A 20,428-nucleotide genomic window follows, 5' to 3' on the forward strand; every position below is an offset into this window, starting at 1 on the left:
GAAACAGACTGAAACTCACCCACAATGTGAAAAAAAACCTCCAACCCCAAACCAAAGAAAAACACTACAGCAAGTTGAACCTCATCCTCTAAACCAGAATGCTACTGATCTCAACTATGTTCCAGCAGTGTGATGCAGTTATGACAAAGGCAAATACAGTCTTGCCAGACAATTTTCTGCCAGACAATACCTACTTTGATTGCAAATCTCACAGCTGACCCTGGACCACCTGCCTCTACGTGGGTGATAAACGCTTTGTGTCAGATGTGGCTGACACACACATAAGACAGGATCTTGTCTCCAGCTTGTGAAGCACCCTGAGTGTGCTGACGCTGCTCACCTCCAGAAATCCCAGCTCAAGAGCTGCTGTTGGTGCTCTCAGCTGCTTCTCTGAATTACTCTGGTGGGAAGCTCTTCATCCCCCTTCCTACATCAAAAACACCTCCTCCCCGAGTCACAGGTATTGAGGTATCACAAGGCTGATAGCTTTGGCTGTTAAATAGAGAATGTATTTTTTTTACTAAATCCTGAACTTTCCTTCCTCTGCAGCATCTGAAATCAGCTAGGGGGCAAGGGGGAACACTTGATGCCGTGACAAGTAACCACAATTTGGTGCTAAGTCCTGCCAGACTTTTCCTGGCAGCTTTGTAATATGGTCATGCCAAACAGATGATAAAAGCTGGCAGTTACAGGTGTATTTTGTGGTGCTGATAGGAAAAGCTACACTGAAGAAAGCAGTTTATTCCAAGCTCTTACTGGCCTGTCCAATACCATATTATCTGCACCTCTGTATTCTATGCCACCATTGTCTATATTTAATGTATCACATTTTTATAGCAGAAGTGGTCTCTTACCAGTGATTACAGAGTGTCTAACACACACTCTGTGGGCTCGCAGCTAGGAATAGACACATACAACTGCTATTAGGAAAAAACTCTAATAAGCCCTTGGCTGTGATGTGTTCCACAACAATGTGGGCTCTTAGACACTCCTTGATTAAATGTTTCCATACACACACACCCCCACACTTGGGATCATGCAGAGTCTAAATGGAGCAGAGAAATCATGGTGTCACATAGAAAAAAAGAGAATTTGACATTTCCCTGTTAGAGAACACTGAAGTCTGTTACTTTTGGAGACAGTCCCGATATGAAAGGCTGAAATTTCAAAAAGTTTCCCCCTATAATAGAGAAAAAAAAACAATACTGGGGCTCCCAAATGAAGGAAATCTAATTGCAGAATATTTCTGCAGGTAAACCTTCCTGCTTCAAAGCTTTTCTGAAAAGTGATTAGAAGAACAGCCCACTGGGTTTCAGACTGCCTGTCAACTACTACTTTTAAGAAAGGTAGTCTAAATTCGGTGTTGCTTCCTTAAGCCACAGGTATTTATCCATTACAATTCCATAGCAGTGAAAATAGCCACCTTAAAGCCAAATGGCCCATTAGTTATGACTCTTTACCCCTCAAGCAATACTATGCACTTGAGTTTGCCAGTTGCTGGTCTTTGTACATATGTAGGACTAAACCATTTCCACTTTATTCTGATATTCATTCCAGTGGCAACAGATGATCAAATCCAGGCCTCATATCACTCTAATCATGTTTTACTTCTTCCAGCCGTTTGTAGCTTAAGAGTGTGCCCTGAAAAAAGGCAATACGGGCTGCACCAAATCAAAGCCAGAATGTAAAACTGGGGGTGGCTCATCGGCAGCACTATAACTCTACCTTCTTTCCCTGCCCCCACATATTCTCTTGGCCTTCTGTGGCTAGCAGGGGTGACAATGTGAAGATGAAATTATTTCCTTCTGGTTTACAGCATACTGACTTGTCCAGTCTGTCCACTACAGGCTGCTTCTACTGAACAGGGATTAGTTCCACTCAGCCACTGAACAACAGGCTCAGAGGGCCATACAACAGTCAGGCAGGCAAGTTCTGCTCATCCACCCACCACCAAATTTCAAGCAGTAATCCGTCCCTTCCAGATGACTCTGCCAGCAGCCAGGGTTCAAAGCTATGTTTGCCTCTGCTTGGCTGGGTTTTATCTGATGTAACACTTCATTGCAAAAAAACATTGGTGGAAAGCAAGTTGCCTTCAGCTTTTGGACCACAATTTTCAGTGTTATTTAGATTCCTAATAGGCATCCAATGGCACAGCCAAGAGTGTAAAGAGGAGATAATGGTGATTGTGACCACCTTCCAGGAAGCATTACTGACTGCGTTAATATTCTGCACAGAAAACTCTTTTCACTTCCTACGTGGATTTTACTCCTTCGCTAAAGAGACAGCAGAAAAAAACCTATGTGTCATTTAAGTCCTCAAAATGAATCCAAAATGACATTCAAAGGATGAGTAGGTGTGGTGGATAAGGGTATTCTTTTTCTCATGCCTTTATTGGTGCGGTTTCCTACTCTGATGCAGCTGTTTTCTTTTTCATTTCTAGTTTTTTCTAACAGAATACACTGGGCCTCTTCTAATATATCTGTTCTTTTACGTTCGCCTCTCAACTATTTATGATCATGTGGAAAGTAAGAAGAACTTCCGGCACCCAGTGGTTCAGTAAGTGACACTTGCATAAAATATTTAAAATATCATGCATAAAATGTCCCTGGAGGACAGGGAGCCAGGGAGATGGAGACTGCATTTCCAGGGCTGAGGAGGCTACAGGGGCTGTGAGGCTGCATGCCTGGTCTCAGAGGCAGTGGGAATTTCAGACTGTTAGTATCAATAACCATTTTAGGAGCACTCACAAGCCTGACCAAAAATGGGATCCCAGTTGCAATGGTCACTGCACCTGGTCACAGTGGAAGATGTAGTATTTTCCCCAAATAGTTTGTGCTCTAGACTCACAGCCTGGACAGAAGGTGAAATAAGAAACACAGGAGGTAGTCACCCAAAGTCATGCTTGACAGGGAAGTGAGGACAAGACTTCAGGTGTCCCACTCCCAGTCTCCGTACTCATAAGATGAGTAGCATCAGCATCCAGCACAGAAGATAATTACCTCCACGCTAGCTCTCACCTAGGCACAACAAGGAGAGATTCTCAGAGATCTGCATGCCATAAGTCAGATCGAGAACAACGGAGAAACTCAAGAGAAGCACCACAGGAATTCAGAACTGGTACTCTGATTTTTGAAACTACTCTTCAAAATGTAGTTGTTCCCCAGGACCATACACTACATATTTGTGTTCTGAAAGACTTTTTAGAAATAAAACACTTAAGTGACAAACAAAAATAAGAGCTCAGCTACTAGTATAGAACAGTGAAGAGAACAGGTTGTACCTAACTGTACAGAAATAAACCAGAGGAGCTCATATATAAGCGTAAACCAGATAGCTTTGCTTCTTTCCATCACTGGAATGCTAACAAGGAAAATGAAACAGCTCTGATATAATACGGTAGGAGCTGACCACAAGGAAACACAACCTGCTTAGTCTGCTAGCACTCAAAAATGTGCCAAAAAGCAATGAAGAGAGGACAGAGAGCCGAGATAGCTTTTTATGACCTTCAACAGCCCCAGCCATTCCCAACCCTTTTAGAAGGACTCTGGAAGAAACAAAGCAGACCTGATCAATAAGAGGGATTAAAAGCTCTTGCAGACAAGAAAGTGGCAATCACTATTCATGATAACTCCAAAGGAGGCACAAGGCACTGCCACCACCAACTGTAGCCCTCCACAGGATGGTGGTTAATGTACCAAGCAGGCTGGGAACTTTCACACTTACGGAACTTAGTTTCCTTCAGTGTGACTGTCTTCATTCTGGGGGACTAGTGCCTGGCAAAGGGGTGGAACATGATCAAGAAAAGCCTGTTGGCTGCACGAGTTGGAGCACTGGAAGTGGGAGGGCACACAGGGAACTAGGAGCCTCAACAAACTATACAGCTTTCCCACACCACTTTTTCCGTGCTATGATGGCAGAATCAAGGTTGCTGGTATACAGCAGAGAAACACAATGAGTAATACCATTTACAGGTGGAGAAACAGAGACACGGAAATACATTAAGTGAGTTAGTGGAGCTGGGAAAGAAAACATGGAATAGTTGAATTCAAATCCAGAAGGCAAGACGCTCGCCTTCCTTTTCTTGCTAATACACTTAAAAGGAGATCATTTCTGGTGGCACAGAAGAGCCAGCAATACCTTTACCTTATTGTAAGAGGGCAAGGGGTGTGCGGAATCCTTCCAGTGGCTGCCCCTTAATGGGTTCATCTGAGGTCCTCATCCTAAGCCAAATTAATTTTAAAATTCCCAACAAAGCTTAAAGTTTGCTCTAGACTTTTAGATAAGTCGTTAATTGTTTGAAATTTTCTTAGCTCAATTCTCTCTGGTTTAATTACTTTGAAATTGTTTAATCTTTGACTCTTTGAGATTTCATATACTGAAAACCTCTTTTCATTTATATCTTATAATTGGTTTGCTGTGAGACGGGCTCTGGTAATACGGTAAATGTAACCAAGATAAAATGCCACCAGGAATCACTCTTGACATTTGTTTCTGAAACTCAATCTCTATGAGCTGCAACTTATTCTCGGAAACAAATTAGCAATGCCTGTTATTGTTTCATAATCTTCCTCAAAAAAGAATCAGTATAATAATTTCTACAACAATTACCTCATTTCATTGTAACGTGCAACAAAAAAGCCATCAGCATGGATTAACTTTGCAACAAAATCTCATTTTGTATCTACAAGGAAATGAAATACAAACTACCTACATGCAGCTAGTTGAGTTAGCAAAGGACAAAGAAACCATTCAGAAGATATTCAGAAGGTTTTTAAATGTCAGATACATTCTACAGGAGCATTAAAGTGTCCTTAAAACATGGGAGACATCTTTTGGAAAATCACGGCAGATGCCTGCTTATATACACAGCTGTCCTGTTTTAATGTCTTGTCAAGGCTATGTATCACATTCAGAGCTCAAGGAACTCTTTTTGATTCAAGGTTAGTAAAAATAAGTTGCTCCTCTGCAAAATTAAAACAACTTTTTCTAAAATTGAAAATGATTCCATCAATCTTTGCATCCAGATGCTTCAATTAAGACAATATCTTAACGAATTCAGTGTAACTGCAGTTTTGGAATATTAGTCGTTATTCCTTTTGTGACATTAAACTGTGAAGTAATAAACAGCAGTTTCCACTTACATTGATTTCTTTTCTTTTCCTTCCAGTTTGGCCTGCTTCTGCCATTGTTTACACTACATCAGACGTCTTCTGGAGACATTATTTGTTCACAAGTTTTCAGGAGGGCACACTCCTCTGAAAAATATGATAAAGGTGACAATATGTTTATCATTTATTGTAAGAGATAATATTCTCATATCAAAGCAGTCCTTGGAAGAAGACAGGAAAATAAAAAAGAATTTATTTCTAGCTCCAGGAATTAGTCAAAATACAAATACAGGAAAAAATTCAGGGCCATGTCCCCAAGGACATGAACTGAGATCAATGTCAATTTTTGCTGCTGCATGTCAATGTCCACTTTGACTCATCCACCCAAGGGGCTGAATGTCATGTCTAGGATATTTTTCGGGCTGAATACTATTTTATTATGAGATATGCTGCTGCAACATCTAGTAATGCTGACAGAAATCACTCTCCACTTCCTTGGTGCAATATAAATACAGAGCAAGAGACAGGCTTGCATTAGGAAGTGAAAATCAAATTACAGGTGGAAAAAAAAAAAAATATTCTCCTTCTATAGGTGGATGCCTCAGGAAGGAAGATACTAAGGTGGCCTAAAGTCTTGTGTCTCGCAAAGCCTCCTGAATTTCAACTGTGTCATTACTTACAGGCTCTTTTTTCTTTTATTTCACATGCTTAGTCTCGGCAGTTTTGTATCACCTCACCCCCTATCCCATTCAGTGTGATGTAAAGATCCTCCCTTTAAAAGTTTTGCCATACATTTAAGATTTCAGTGAAGGAGATAAACATATGGCCATGTTAGTGGGCTCAACTCAGTTCCAGTCAGAAAGGTGTTAATGAGATGCACAGCTAGAGAAAGCTAAAGAGCTTTGGAACCAGAGTGCCATTTCCAAAGTGATCCATGCATGTGGGAGTTAAAGGCTTATGATTACGACTATCCCCTTCTGTATCACAGTGACATTGCATAAAAATTTAAAAGTAGAAAGCCTGACTTGCAGCCCTACTTATGGAATAGAGCTGTATCCAGTCCCAGCACACTGCTCTTCCCAAGAAGGTATTGAGCATGCGACCCTTAACTTAGACACAGAGAAAGGCTTTATCCGCTCTCCAGGATGGTTTTGGTTCTTTGGCTAATGGGTTTTGTTTTTGCCCTAGTACAAAGGATGGGAGCAGTGACCCCCTACACAGACCAAGAATATGTTCATATTATCTCTGCTTGGTCTTTCCCAATCCCATGACTTCAGTCACCAAGCAAAGGCAGCTTGAGTTCTGCTTTTTAACAAGAGGATGAAGTGGGCCTGGATCCATGGAGTAGATAAAGCATATAGCTCGAATATCTTTATAGGAACTGTTGCCCTTTCTTTTGTCAGGGTTAAATCAGGACTATTCAGTTTTACTCTTGTCTCAGCTGGTTTAGCATTCTGTTTGGCTAGCTCTATATTGCTTGGAAATGTTGAGATTAAGGTATAGTAGCAGTTCAGCTGTGTTAACCAGCCCTAGACTTCTAATAGTACAACTCAGAGAAATGTGACCTTTAGCAGTGGAATCAAATAAGGAGAAAACAAATGTCAACTTATACAACAGGCATAAAACACATTTAAAACAAGTCAAAAAATCTACACTGTATACCATTTTACTTTTTTCATTCAGTGGCTTCATAGCATCTTAAAAAGATCTATATTTTGCAACTCAAAAAGCCACTGTAAAGTCTTTCAGCAGTCATCTGTGTTTAGCACTTACCAGAATTTATAAAGTTAGAGTTTGTACTTGTTTATTGCCCTTTCTAACAAAAAAACCCAAAACCTCTCTTTTGTCCTTTCCAGGGCTGTGCCTTTTACTGGGGATTCACTTCCTGGATTGCGTACTACATCAACCACCCACGATATACACCACCATGTATGTATAAGCAGAACACAAAACTGACTTTGTTTTTTAAAAAGTTTTTTTGCAATGCAACCAGAAGTCCTCCAAAATCAATAGAAGGCTCTCACATGAGAGCATATGACTAATCTGGCCGGAGATTAGCCTTTATTCAATGTCAGAAGGAAGATTGTTTTGCAGGAGGCACTCCTGCTGTGCCACTGAAGGTACGTTCCTGTCCAGTCCTGGCCAATCACTGTCTATTTTTATGAACTGGAAACATTGGCCAAGAGGAGAAAACACAAAGATCGATATGTTTTGCTCATCTTCACAGTATTTGTATTAAGAATGTAGGATTGAAGCAGAGCTGGCTCCATTTTCTTGGAGGAGATATTTATTTGCTAAAGGTAGATCCTTTCAATTAAAATAAATTTTTTTTTTTTTTTTTTTGTGAGAAACCAGAAAAATTTAATCAGATAGTGCTGCTAATAATGGAAAAAATCCTATGATTTTGCTTTCAGATTTCATTCATCATTTTGTTCCTTCTCACATTTCATTGTTATACTGCTGTTTCTTCAGGTTTTTTTCTTGTTCACTCTTTAAACTTCTGCTTCTTTTGAGCATAATTGGCATAAATTTTGTCTCTTGTTCCTTTACTTTCCTTGTTAAACCTTAGTCTTTCTCTTCCCCTGCATTTTATCTATGAGCTTTGGGAACAAAGGATTTGCTTTGCCATTTTTATTTACATGCAGTTAAATGATGTGGTTTTTTTTTTTTTTTAATAAAGTATTTCTCCTACATGTCACTTGCTTTCCTTTCAAAATAACACACAAGTTCTATTTAAAAATTATGTGATTAATTGAATTTGGTGTAGCTTTAACACTAATGCTGCGAACAATGTTGAAACCTCCTTAAACACAGTTTTTAGCAGTCTAGGCCACCAAATCAGTAGGTGTAGCTTCTTTATAGAGGAAACCAGTTGTCAAGACACAGCTTTCCAACAGAGAAAGTTCTGCTTCAGAAGTTCTGCTTCTAATTGCTTGCAACTGCCTTAAAATGGCAGTAATAGTTATATGGGACTAATGATGGAGGATCAGCAGCCCTCTGGCACAGTTAGATGTTAGTAAAACATTTATGGTTTAGGTTGGGTGCAGGAGAGGTGACTTCCACAGCCATATCCAGAGACTGCTGATTTGGGGACAGGTAAGGAAAGGCAAGCAGGTAGTTGCAGAATGCTATGGAGGATTTTTAGCATGTGCCCTTGACACCTCAGAGGAGCCATGTGCCACCAAAAGGCTTCTTAAAAGTAAAGGGTCACTGAGACCTGGTCAGGGAAGTGAGGTACATACACATGGTTTGTGCCCCTCAGAACTGTAAAGCTTTGGAGGTGAACGTGATACAGCACTACGGTGGTCTGAGGACAACTGCAAAAAGGAAAGAGCAGGCAAAGGTCAGGTAAAAATTGCAAAGGCTAAATGCATTTCTAGTATGGTGAGACTGTGAGGCAGATAGTGGTTATGTAGTAAAGCCTCTCTACTGCCCCACTACTGAAAAAAAAAAAAAAAAAAAGTTATGGGTAGGTTATGTCTTGGGTTCTCTGCTCACGGTGGTAGAAAGGCCTATGGATAAGGCTGTGATTCCTGGCCTAGTTCTGCCACTGACATGGTTCTGCCACTTTCTCTCTCCCCTTGCCTTTCCAAGGAATCTAACACAATTAGCTGCTTTGACAGAGCACTTGGGTATATGAAGCTAACAAATACTAGGAAAAGTTAGGTGAAAACTGCCTTGAGATCAGTGCTGAAGAGACTGTCCTTTCTTAAGTACTGTTACTATTTGCATTGTCTTCATATTGTGTGTGTCAATATCATTCTTTCTGCAGAACCTGTCAGGAAAGAAATAGTTCTGCTCCTCGGCACTAGATTAATTTCACTTATAGCAATCCATGTGCATACTGTAAAACACAATTTATAATTTCATTCTATTTTCTAGCATTTGGCTACAGACAAGTTTCTTTTGCTGCCCTTGCTTTTCTGGTATGTACAAAAATAAAGTTTTATCAATGAACGTGGATTCAGATTAACTCATGATCTAGCAAAATGCAGTAATGCTGTTATGCATTTGTATATATGTATGTATATGTGTGTGTGTCCATGTCCACAGCCCTGTGTCCTTTGACTGGATTTAGTGAAAATCTATTAAGATTTCTAGGCCATGGAGTCTCCTAGTACTATTTACCTTTAAAAGCTTGATGTGAAGTACTGTATCTGAGAGCCATGAGAATATCATCAGCATTATTACTACTCATAACTGTATTTATATTTAGACAGATTGGAACTTGCCAGGTATTTTAATACCAAAGAATTACATCCTAAGCAGACTTTGCAGTAGTACCGCGCACCTGGAATAACTTAACCTCAACAGCTATTAAAAACAATAAAAACAATCCCTGCCAAAGTGGGTTAAGCCAAGGGGCAGGACAGGTGAGACAAGGGAAGGATGGCTGAGACTACCGAACCTCATATTTGAATGAATATAACCGTATAGTGAGACAGAGGTTCACCAAGAAATTCTCGCATGAGAATGTACATTCTCTTCCATCCTCTGTGGGCACTGCTCTTGGAAAGCTCAGTGCTGACTTACCCAAGGAAGCATGGGTCAGTAGCCAAAACAGTCAGCCTTACTGAAAATCAGATATAGATCAGTTTCCAGAAATATAACAGGGAGATGGGACAGTAATGTGTCTAGGCTCCTCCAGGCAAACACTATTCAGAAAAGCATTTCAACTTCTTAGCAAAATTTAAATGCTTTTGTAAATCAAGACCATAAAGATCATGGTTTTGGCAGTGTTTGTCTCTGGGATTGGCCATGCAGTTCTCAGCTTTTCCTGCCCTAATAAGGTATAGCAAAGACAACAAAATACTCACATGAAGTTCATGCACTCAGTGAGGCTCTACAGCTGAAAGCAGTAATCCTGTACTGTGGAGATGGGAGGTTGTAGCAGTGGTAGACCTTTGTGAGCCCAGCGCCTTACTGTCTGCGCCCTTACTAAACTCAGGGGTTACTTGAAACCAAGCAAACTGCTTGCCTGAGTATTCAGTGCTACCAGTAAAATCTTGTCAAAAGCTCTGCATAGAAAAAGCCTTGTTTTCTAGTGAAACATCCTTCCTCACCTCAATGTAACACAGCCTGCTATAGCTTTGATGGAAAATATTGCCATCAAAGAAAGAGATGAATCTTGTTGGGAGTATTTGCTATAAAATATGTCCATCCCCTTCAGATCTGGTTCAACACCTCATCTGTGGTCTGAATTCCTCCAGCTCCTTTGATAACTTTCTACCCATGGAAACTTAAACCCTTTCCCTTTCAGACCTTGTTCTGGCAGGTTCCCAAACAGTGAATTTAAAACAGCAACATAAAAAATAAAATAATTTGAAGCTGTTTTCACAGGTTTTTAAAGCATACAAATAAAATATTTGGATGATTATTTTTTCCCCCCTCTTTAAAATCTTGTCTGTATTACATATCCTGATTTAAGTGTATATATCTGCAGCTGCTGTAAACAACAGTACTGAGCCATTTGAAGCATGTCAGCAGGCACCTTTGAAAGATTCTTATATTTAGAAAATTATTCTAAGCTTTACAGAGCCGTTTTTCTCATAGGGTACACATGGAATATGAAGAGAGTGAACAGTATGTAGACTTCAATATTCTACCACCATTAATATGATGCCTTTTTTTCTGTTGCTTCCTATTACCTCATATTTTACATCTGAGATACTAAGGACTAGTGTACATTTAGCAATACTTCTTGATATAGAGCATTAGCAGCCACATTTCTGAAGAAGGACATAAGCGTAGTTAGAATATAAAAATCTCTGTAGAATTGGCCTTTGCTTATTTTACTCAGAATTGATTTTAAAATTAGTAGCTGCTAACTACAGTGAAACTCTCTTGCTCCACAATGGTGTGGGCATTGCACATTTTAGTATGTATGGTGTTTCACAAAAATGCTTTTAACTTTTAAACTTTTTTCTTTCAAATAATGGTAATCATAAAAAATCATGTTCCTAGCTCATAATTGGAAGCATGTAAATTAAAATTACTTTTACTGCTATGGCTGGAATTACAGCTTCTGATTGGTATTTTATAATACAATTTCCTTTTCTAGCTATTTAGTGTTTTACATCTGGTGTTTATGATAGATGACAGCCAGTTAGTAATTAAAAAACGTAAAAGGACTGCAGGGTTTGCTCCATGAATACATTTCCATGCAGAAAACAGTTTTGTTAATAGACCTGATTTAAACTTTCCTAACAAAACCCACACAAATCTCTCTGCCAAAAAAGGGGAAAATTCTTCAGCAATGTTATCTACAGTGTTCTTTCAGATAATGGCATATTTCAATACAAAATTAAGTTACATATTCCTTCCAGTTAGTTTTAATTGAAGTTTGTTATGGATGACTTTCAGAATTAGCTTTAAAAAATTACAATTGTATTTCTTTGTTTTTTCTATTAATTTTTTTACTTTATACTTTTAACCTCTCTAGGTTTTAGCACTCTTCCTTTTTATTTTAATTTCTTAATTTTTCCAACTTTACAAAATTTAGAATGACAAATGACATAAGGAAACACAACTTTTTAACACTGCATTTTTTTAGTTTGAAAGGAGAAATCTGTCTTCAAACACAGAAATGAATAAAAAAGTTCAGTCTGAGATTGTAATGTAAACTGCATTTTGGTTTTCTTCATAAAGCAGGGGGAAATGAAAACCATAAAATTAGATTGTTGGACTAATAGGCTTTCTCTTTCAGGAACTGGAAGTGGTTTTCCTACAAGTTCCTACTTTAAGTATGGGTAGTAATTTGTTTTGATTCTACAGTAGTTGTAATTGAAGTACTGAAGCCACAAGCTAATCTGAAATCACCCTGTATTACATGCTGTATAACCAAGTGAGAAGATGTGGTACCTCTTCCAAAGTTTAAACCATCTAAATATTACAGACTAAGTTTGAGAGGTTGGTTAGGGCTGGAAGTGGCATAACCAGAATAGCAGATCCAGGAATAATACTGACTGCCTTAATTTACCAGTTCCTAAATACTAACCATTCGACCAATCTGCCCTTCAGAGAACTGCTGCCTTTTTATTCACCCTATTTTAATTTCCTCTATGACTTACCTAGAGAACTAGTTATTGTGCTCTATAACCAGCAGAACAAAGGTGTTATGCTGAGCAGCTTTAAAAGCATGTGTAGGAAGAGGGTAAGCACAATAACTCATGACATCTTTACAAAACCAGTGGTCAGTTTTTCACCAGCTTCTATCCAGCGTGGATTAAATCCAAATCATGACAATGATGTTCAATTCAGAAAGTATCTTGCTAAGTTCCTTAGACCCCAGGCAGCCTCTCTGATCTCCCCAGACGAAAGTGTGTTGTGCATGCTGGGCATGGGAACCACAGTGAGGGCCTGCCTGCACTGAGCTCTGTGGAGCTGAAATATGGGCTCTCATCCCTGGCTGTGCCTATAGTGCTCACTACACGCTTGTGAGTTTGACAAAGATCACAGAATGTATTTCCCATGGGAAAGTAATTTAGAAGTACATATTTTCTATATATAGTGACTAAGTTGTAATGGGGGAGGATTCTGGTTATGCACTGCAACAGTTACTGCCGTGTTTTCAGCATACAACTGAAAATATGTTTTTAATGTCTTGCAGATGTGTGAAGCTGGAAATCACTTTATCAACGTAGCTTTAGCTCACCAAAATCATTCAGGTCTGTCTTTGTTTCCTGTTTGTCTATTTAAAACTGAACTGTACTTAACCTATCCGTCTTCTGCTGGAATACAGTAATTTATGTATCTACATCCACAGAATAAAGAAAGATTAAGTGAGTACCATGCCATTGGTATAACATCTTCAAAACAAATGTGGTGTCAAGGAAACATTAGCAACACTGTTGTTGTTCCAAAGCTTATAGCAAATTTGTCTTAATTAGACACAACTCTAATTTAAATATGGATTTAAGCATGTAAGTTCTCTAAAGCATCCTGTTGACTGACAACAGAGGACTCAATTTTAAATAAGTTCCAAAAACTTTTAAACTAGATTGCAGAGTTTTTAGATATGTGCATCTCATGCAAAGATACAGAGACATGTACAAATACACAAAGACAGACTCATGAATAACTACCTACACAGTCATCAATGTATACGTATGCTCTTAAGAGGCTGCTCCAAGCATGGGTTTTCAGTATCTTTTGTACAATGAGAATAAAACTTATACTATATATACTAGAAAGTAAAATATATTTTCAGATAATAATAGTATAATCTCCCACTGTAACAACCCTATTCAAGAAAATACTTCACCACAGTATGATCGACTTCAAACACAGAAGTCAGTTTCTATTCTGGACAGCTTTTGATGTGCAATGGTTAGGCAGGTGCTTATGTTGCTTTTTGCAAGGATCCTAATTTGGTTTAAAAGCAGCAAGAGCCATATAATTAATCTACATTCTCAGTGCCTACAAGTATTAAAGAGAACAGTGTTGCCAGAACATAAAAATGAAGTGTTGCATGTGTGGCATTTTGTGTGAACATTATCAGTGGTTGTAGAGAGTCATCCTGTTAGCTCTGGAGTTTTTTCTGTTCTACCCTGGGATGAAGGATGAGGGTGCGAAAGGGGACAGGTTCACATTGCTAAGTCAGGCTAAATAAGATACAGCTGCATCCTTTATATCCCAGAAGAATGCCCTTAGCCCTCAGCTGCTGGATAGTCTGCATTAAACTACATGTCTTTCTTCTGCTGAACAAAGTTTGCATTCTTTAGACATGCCAGACTTTTGTGTAAAAACTGATGCATGGCTCATGAAGTGCTCACTATTCTCACTAGGATAAATACAGCCTTTGCTGTCTCAAAAGATTTCACTGAAACTTTTCTAACAAGTTGTACTCTGGGAGCATTGGCCAGGGGATGGCTGTTACATAGGCCAGTTGTGGTAAGGCTCAGTTACTCTCTCTCTATTGAAACTGGTTTTATCTGAGTCTTTATTTAATTTTCTTCTATTTTGCTTTTATAAAGGAAGTAAATCCTGTTTTCCAAGTCCAACCTACAACCCCTTCACATGGCTCTTCTTTCTGGTTTCCTGTCCCAACTATACATATGAGGTACATGGCTTTTTTTCTGATTATATGCAAAGAATAGGCAGTTACTGTTTCAGCCTTTGCCTGCAGAAGGTCTGCAATATCTTGATGCAGTTCCCTCTGCGCATCAATCATTATGGTCGGTATGTCAGAGTCTTCTTACTCTGGCAGTTGTTTCTCCACCAGAACCTTCTCTTCTCTCACATCAGTATCATGACTCTTCTGTATATTCCTCTCCACTACAGACTCCCCGGTGATCCAAAGATTTACCACCCATCTCTTCACCCGATCCAGCACACTGGGGGGGTTCCTTTCTAGCTATTTTTCCTCTCCTGTTCCCAGTACAAATATCATGCTCTTCTTCAAGGGGGAGCTTTTGAAAACTTACTCTTTTGCTTTACAGAAAGTAAACAATTAACAGTGACTTTTCTTTACAACAGGTTGGGTCTTGGATTAGTTTCACAGTGATGACACAAACCCTGCCAGGTAAGTTTGAAACAGAATAAAGATAGCCTCTAAACTGTTGTTTGCAGAAGTGAGTTCTGGGAACATAAAATTTGCCCTAAATTTTGTAGCATATGAAATACTGCCATCAAATCCCCCTTATGACATGACTGTACAAATCTTCAAAGTGCAGAAAGTGAGAACACTACTGCAACACCTTCTTTTGATCAAAACCAGCTTTCTGCTTTTTGTGGAACATTGTCTTTTCTGTTTCCACAGTGAAAGCAGACTTTGAAAATTAGAGAAAAAAAAAAAAGTCAGTATTTTTCGTTTACAGTCAATCATTTTTGATAGAAGAAAATTTCTTTTCACTGTAAACCTGGAATAACCCTTCTAATAGTGAGAGGAAAACATAGTATTCAAAGAAAGGAAAGACACACGTTCCTGGTGGCATTTCCCTGTTTGCTTGTAGCAGGCAGCCACTTCATAACAGCAGCCTGCCTAGTAGCATTTTTGTAACTCTTGCTCAGTACCTTCCTGCATGCTCAGAGACCTAAATACCCACACAGACGTGGTCCTTGGGACTGAGCTCTCCAAAACTTTCACTTTTTAATTATTTTTCCATTCCAAACCAGAAACCTATAAAAGCTGCTTACAAAACGTAGTCCCATGTGGTTTACAAATGAAAAAGGAATTTCAAAAGTGGATTAAACTGCATTATGCAAAAATAAAGCTTCTAATTTTATTTGAAAAGATACAATGTTTATGTGTTTTACGCTCTGGTATGGAAATAACCTGAAAGTTTGAAGACATTGTAGGGCTGCGTTTACAAGGGAAGGGAGCAGTAACATATGCAGCACACTCATCCTTGCTGTCATTATCCAAAACAAAACTTGACCAGATGCCACATGAATGTTTCCGATCCACCAGCTTATTTTAAGGAAGAAGCGATAATGAATTTGCAAAAAGCACGTGTGAAAGCATTCCCCATCCGGTGCCACTCAGCCCAAAGGGAGATTCCCGAGGCATCACTTACTGCCTCCTGATAACCACAGCAGAGGCCTTGGTATCTATAGTTGTTAGGCTTTGCAAAACCTTGCTGCCAGGCAGCTAAATGTATTCGTGCATCTACTGCTTACTTGCTCCAGGGCTAACCTCTTCCTCCATGCAACAGGAAGTTGCAGCATAGCTCCCTGTTCTGGTTGGGAGCCAGAGGTAAAAACAAAGGTGGCCAAAAGCAAACCAGAAAAATAGTTAAGGCCCAAGGAGGTCTTGTGAGTTATGGTGAAGCCATAGGTGATACAGGGTGTGTCTAATAGTTCTGGACATCATCATCTGTGTGAATGCTGATGTGGAAGCTGAGCCTCAGACTATCGTGTATCAGCAACTGCAAGGCTGAGAGCAAGGGCAGAGTTAACTTGTCTCTACCCACAGAAGAGACTGCAGACTTTTCCATAAACCCTCTTGTATTCACAGAAAGAGACATTGAAAATGACACATAATCCTTTTTTTTTTCTTTTTAATCATTTTCTTTGGTAGTTGGCATTTTTGCTTTCCTGATGGTCATCCAGATGTCTCTCTGGGCACAAAAGAAACATAGGCTGTACCTGAAGAGATTTTATCCAGAGGTGCGGAGAAAAGCAGCTATGATTCCTATCGTCTTCTAAGTTCTTCACAGGAGTTGAAGCCTAAGCGTACGGTTCAAGAGCTAACTCAGAGTAAATAAACCATTTCATTCAGTAATCAAAGTGGATCAGAGGAAGAACCACTGGGTATCTTTTTCAGAAAATTAACAGTTCAAACCGAAGAGCTTTTAATTATGTGAAAAAAATGTAGCTCTTGAATTCTTAGTTCCTGCTAAAAGATATGATTTAATTAGATTTTCTGTAATAGAGCTAATTGGGAAGAGACAAGAAAATAGCTTATATTGAATGTTAGGCTAGATATTTAGCTGGTGTAAATGAGCACAGATGCTGTTAAAATTAATGAATACAGCTCATCTGCATATATTCAGATCTGATGATTTTAAGGTTCAGCGTTAGATGTTGACAAGAGTCTTGGATTTTCGCATCAGAAGATGTTTCACATTCTGCTTATTATTAAACTGCACAGAAACAGCATGTTCTGCCTCAGCTCCTCTAAAGCACCACATCAAAGAATGACCGCTATGCTGTTAACACAGTTTAGTTTAGCTTTACAAGGTTTTCTTTCTTTCTCTTTTTAAAATTGAATCTCATAGCAAATTGTTCAATACGTACTGGCTTAAATTTATCACTGCAGAGAGGTCTGGCTTCCTTTTCTTTTCAGGTAGGTGTATCAGCCCCACAATCCCAGCAGGGGACTGTTTGTGAGGTGCTTCCCACCTTGCCACTAATTTGCAGCATAACCTTGGGTACTTCATTTAAGTACATCCTCCTTTCTCACATTGAACAGTTTTCGAAATAGCAGAAGACTTTCTGGACAAACAAGCGCATTAAAAACCCTTCTTCACTGCCTGCCTGCACCCAGACACCATTCACCTTACTTGTGTCAAGCACTGTGAAATCCTTGGGCACAAGGTGAACCAGAGAACAGCTCATTATTGAAAAGGAAAAGGACCCTACCAAATGCATTTCAGTCCATATCTGAACTGCCTCAGGTGGACACTGCTGAAAGGCTTCAGCTTCCCTTCAATTTGGCCAGTAGCTACCTGCTACTTTGCTTTCCAGGACGTCATTTTTTAAGGGATTCTCTGGGCTTGTTATTCAAGTCCTGGATACTCCATTTAGCTCCATTTGCAAATCAGTTGCATCTGTGTAACGCAGAAGTACAATTTTAGTTACACAGAGCAAAAGAACCAGAACTGCTTCAGTAAGTATTAAGATAAGGGGAGTTAGGGATTAAGTCAAGTTTTCTTTCTATTTCTGTTGCTCATTTATCAATGTCTTTTGGCTCCTTTAGGCTGGTGAAAAAGCTTGCCTAAAGAACTTTATAATAATTAGAGAGACACCAGAGCACACAAGCAAGGCAGGCAGTTTTCCTCCTAAAAAAGTGTTATCTTTGTGTCAGCTCAAGTGTTCTAACAAAGTTAATTTGCTCAGTAAATTGGGTTCGTATCACTCTTCTCATGTCTAACTTGCAACACTTATCCTATTAGCCACTGTAACTCAATTTCATCTTGGTAATGTAAATAAATAACTTTCCATATTTTTAACTTGTAACCTGTGAACACCTAGAAGTTTTTGTTGCTCTCAATGGAAAACCCGAGTCACAGTGAACATCCAGTTCTCTAACTCAAACTGCTAATAAACACCCATATTTGAAAAAATATTTTCAGTTCTCTTTAGTCACTTATACCTGACAACAATATTTTTGAAACTCATTTTTTTCCGAGCCATTGTTAGATGTATGAGTCAAGACTGTTCACTACTTTCTAAATCCAGCTACTGGGATTGGTTTCATTTCATGTTTATTGAATATCTCATTTTTTCAAGTTTAAAAAAGTTCATGTGGGAGGGTAACTTGCCAAAATTACTTACTTATATGTAAATTCCTTGATTAAAATGGCTGCAGCTTGAAGTCTGTTCAAGGCGTGTGTTTCCAGAATGATTTTAATTGCTGGAGCACAGTTCCTATTCAACAGTTAGCTTAGGCAAAGAATGTGCTTCAGGAGTCATTTACCTCCCTCCTTATTAGTTGGTCATTCATTATACGGCATGGGTGGGGAGAAGGGTTTTGGCTCCTGCAATAAATGAGGGGGTAAGAGCAAATACTAGGCAAGAACAAATAAAGACATGTTACAGAAGGCTGCCTCAGATAAACATGGCATATATTTTGAGATTCACCAATGGGTTGTTGACCAGCTACAATTGCTTTGAATGGTGTTAAGTGGCTTCACAAATAGCAATAAATCCAACTTCCTGCACCTTCACAGACCTTTCAGTATTACTCCCCCCTCTCTGATTTTCAGGGTCAGTTCCATGTGATTTGAACACGTAAGTTAACTTCCTGGCATGGGGGTGTGGGAAAATGGGGTAAATTAGAGACCACTTAACCCAGGCCCTCAAAGCTATAATATAACACTAAGGAAATCTTAGGATAAAATGCAACTCCTACTTCCTGGGTGGGATGTGGATGGCATGCATGGAATCTACCCTGTGGCAGTTCCCCAGACAACCCTGCAAATATATGAAGACACAGGAACATTGGGCCTACTAGACAACAGTTTTGACGGGGACTGTGTAAAAATAACTCAAATGAAGTACTAATGGGTCCTTCCTGTCCTGCTCAACAGTGACTGTGTGAACAGCATTGCTCAGCCTGTGGGCTCAAAGCATCTCTCAAAATATTCACTTCCTGGTAAACCTGCAGAGTTTCAACATCCAGGTCCCTCCATGTTCACCTTGCAGCTTGCAACTGGGTTTCTGCTGTGATTCTCTAGGTGGGTGAGTCTCATCATTCCCAAAGTATTTCTGAGACTTTCAAATTCAAGTACCTAAAGTTAAGCCTTCAGACTCTGCAGCTCTGCATTTCTGTGGCCTGCTCTTGCCTTGAAATGCCAACCTGGAAAAGAACAGGCAGCAGCTCAGGCTCCCTGGTGATGCAGGGAGGCTGGAGGGAAGGGACGCCATCCAGAGGGACCTTGACACGCTCGTGAGGTGGGCCGATGCCAACCTTATGAAGTTTAACCAAGCCAAGTGTAAGGTCCTCCACCTGGGTCGGGGCAATCCCAGGCACTGCTACAGGCTGGGCAGAGAAGAGATTCAGAGCAGCCCTGCAGAAAAGGACTTGGGGGTGTTGGTTGACGAGAAGCTTAACATGAGCCAGCAGTGTGCGCTTGCAGCCCAGAAAGCCAACCGTATCCTGGGCTGCATCAAAAGAAGCATGACCAGCAGGTCGAAGGAGGTGATCCCACCCATCTACTCTGCTCTTGTGAGACCTCACTTGGAGTACTGCGTACAGTTCTGGTGTCCTCAACATAAAAAGGACATGGAGCTGTTGGAGCGAGTCCAGAGGAGGGCCACGAGTATGATAAGAGGGCTGGAGCACCTCCCGTATGAAGACAGGCTGAGAGAGTTGGGGCTGTTCAGCCTGGAGAAGAGAAGGCTGCATGGAGACCTCATTGCAGCCTTCCAGTATCTGAAGGGGGTCTACAAGGATGCTGGGGAGGGACTCTTCCTTAGGGACGGTAGTGGTAGGACAAGGGGTAACGGGTTCAAACTTAAACAGGGGAAGTTTAGACTAGATATAAGGAAGAAGTTCTTTACAGTGAGGGTGGTGAAGCACTGGAATGGGTTGCCCAGGGAGGTTGTGGATGCTCCATCCCTGGCGGTGTTCAAGGCCAGGTTGGACAGAGCCTTGAACCACGTGGTTTAGGGCAAGGTGTCCCTGCCCATGGCAGGGGGGTTGGAACTAGATGATCTTAAGGTCCTTTCCAACCCTTACGATTCTATGATTCTATGATTCTATGATTCTATCCTGGGAGAGAACAAAAGTGGCAGGTGATCCTGTACACAATTTGGCAGCCTATGTCTGGGTATCCAGTTTGAAAAGGGCCTGAAGACTGAGCCTTAGAAGATCGTTACCACATCTTTGCAGCACACAGGACTGAAAATTATCTCAGTGATTTAATCTTTCCATAGAGAAAGTAGAGCTGGAAAAGACACTGAAAGCAGAAATGAATACAGGCAGATGGTCATCCTTGTAAAAAGATGCTATTATCACCAAAATATCTAGTATTTTCCATTGTTTTGTATAAAGGAAGTGTTTTTAAATCGGCTTTTATCACATTAGGACAGAGATAAAACAGCCTGATACCAAAGCAGTTCTCTGAAAAAGAGCCTGCAGTGATAGCTAAATA

General features: G+C 40.0%; 1 protein-coding gene across 1 annotated transcript in view; it reads left to right on the forward strand.

Moving 5' to 3' along the window:
* Window positions 1-17,896, forward strand: part of TECRL (trans-2,3-enoyl-CoA reductase like) — a 65,210-nt gene extending 47,314 nt beyond the window's left edge. Inside the window, exons 5-12 of the mRNA XM_030491943.1 lie at window positions 2,441-2,556; window positions 5,168-5,273; window positions 6,965-7,037; window positions 8,991-9,034; window positions 12,718-12,775; window positions 14,084-14,169; window positions 14,586-14,631; window positions 16,129-17,896. Coding sequence (XP_030347803.1) covers window positions 2,441-2,556; window positions 5,168-5,273; window positions 6,965-7,037; window positions 8,991-9,034; window positions 12,718-12,775; window positions 14,084-14,169; window positions 14,586-14,631; window positions 16,129-16,256 — 657 coding nt within the window. The 3' untranslated portion in view covers window positions 16,257-17,896. The remainder of the gene's footprint in view (window positions 1-2,440; window positions 2,557-5,167; window positions 5,274-6,964; window positions 7,038-8,990; window positions 9,035-12,717; window positions 12,776-14,083; window positions 14,170-14,585; window positions 14,632-16,128) is intronic.
* Window positions 17,897-20,428: the final 2,532 nt, after the last annotated feature.

The sequence above is a fragment of the Strigops habroptila genome, chromosome 7, assembly GCF_004027225.2.
Source record: "Strigops habroptila isolate Jane chromosome 7, bStrHab1.2.pri, whole genome shotgun sequence".
Lineage (NCBI taxonomy): Eukaryota > Metazoa > Chordata > Aves > Psittaciformes > Psittacidae > Strigops > Strigops habroptila.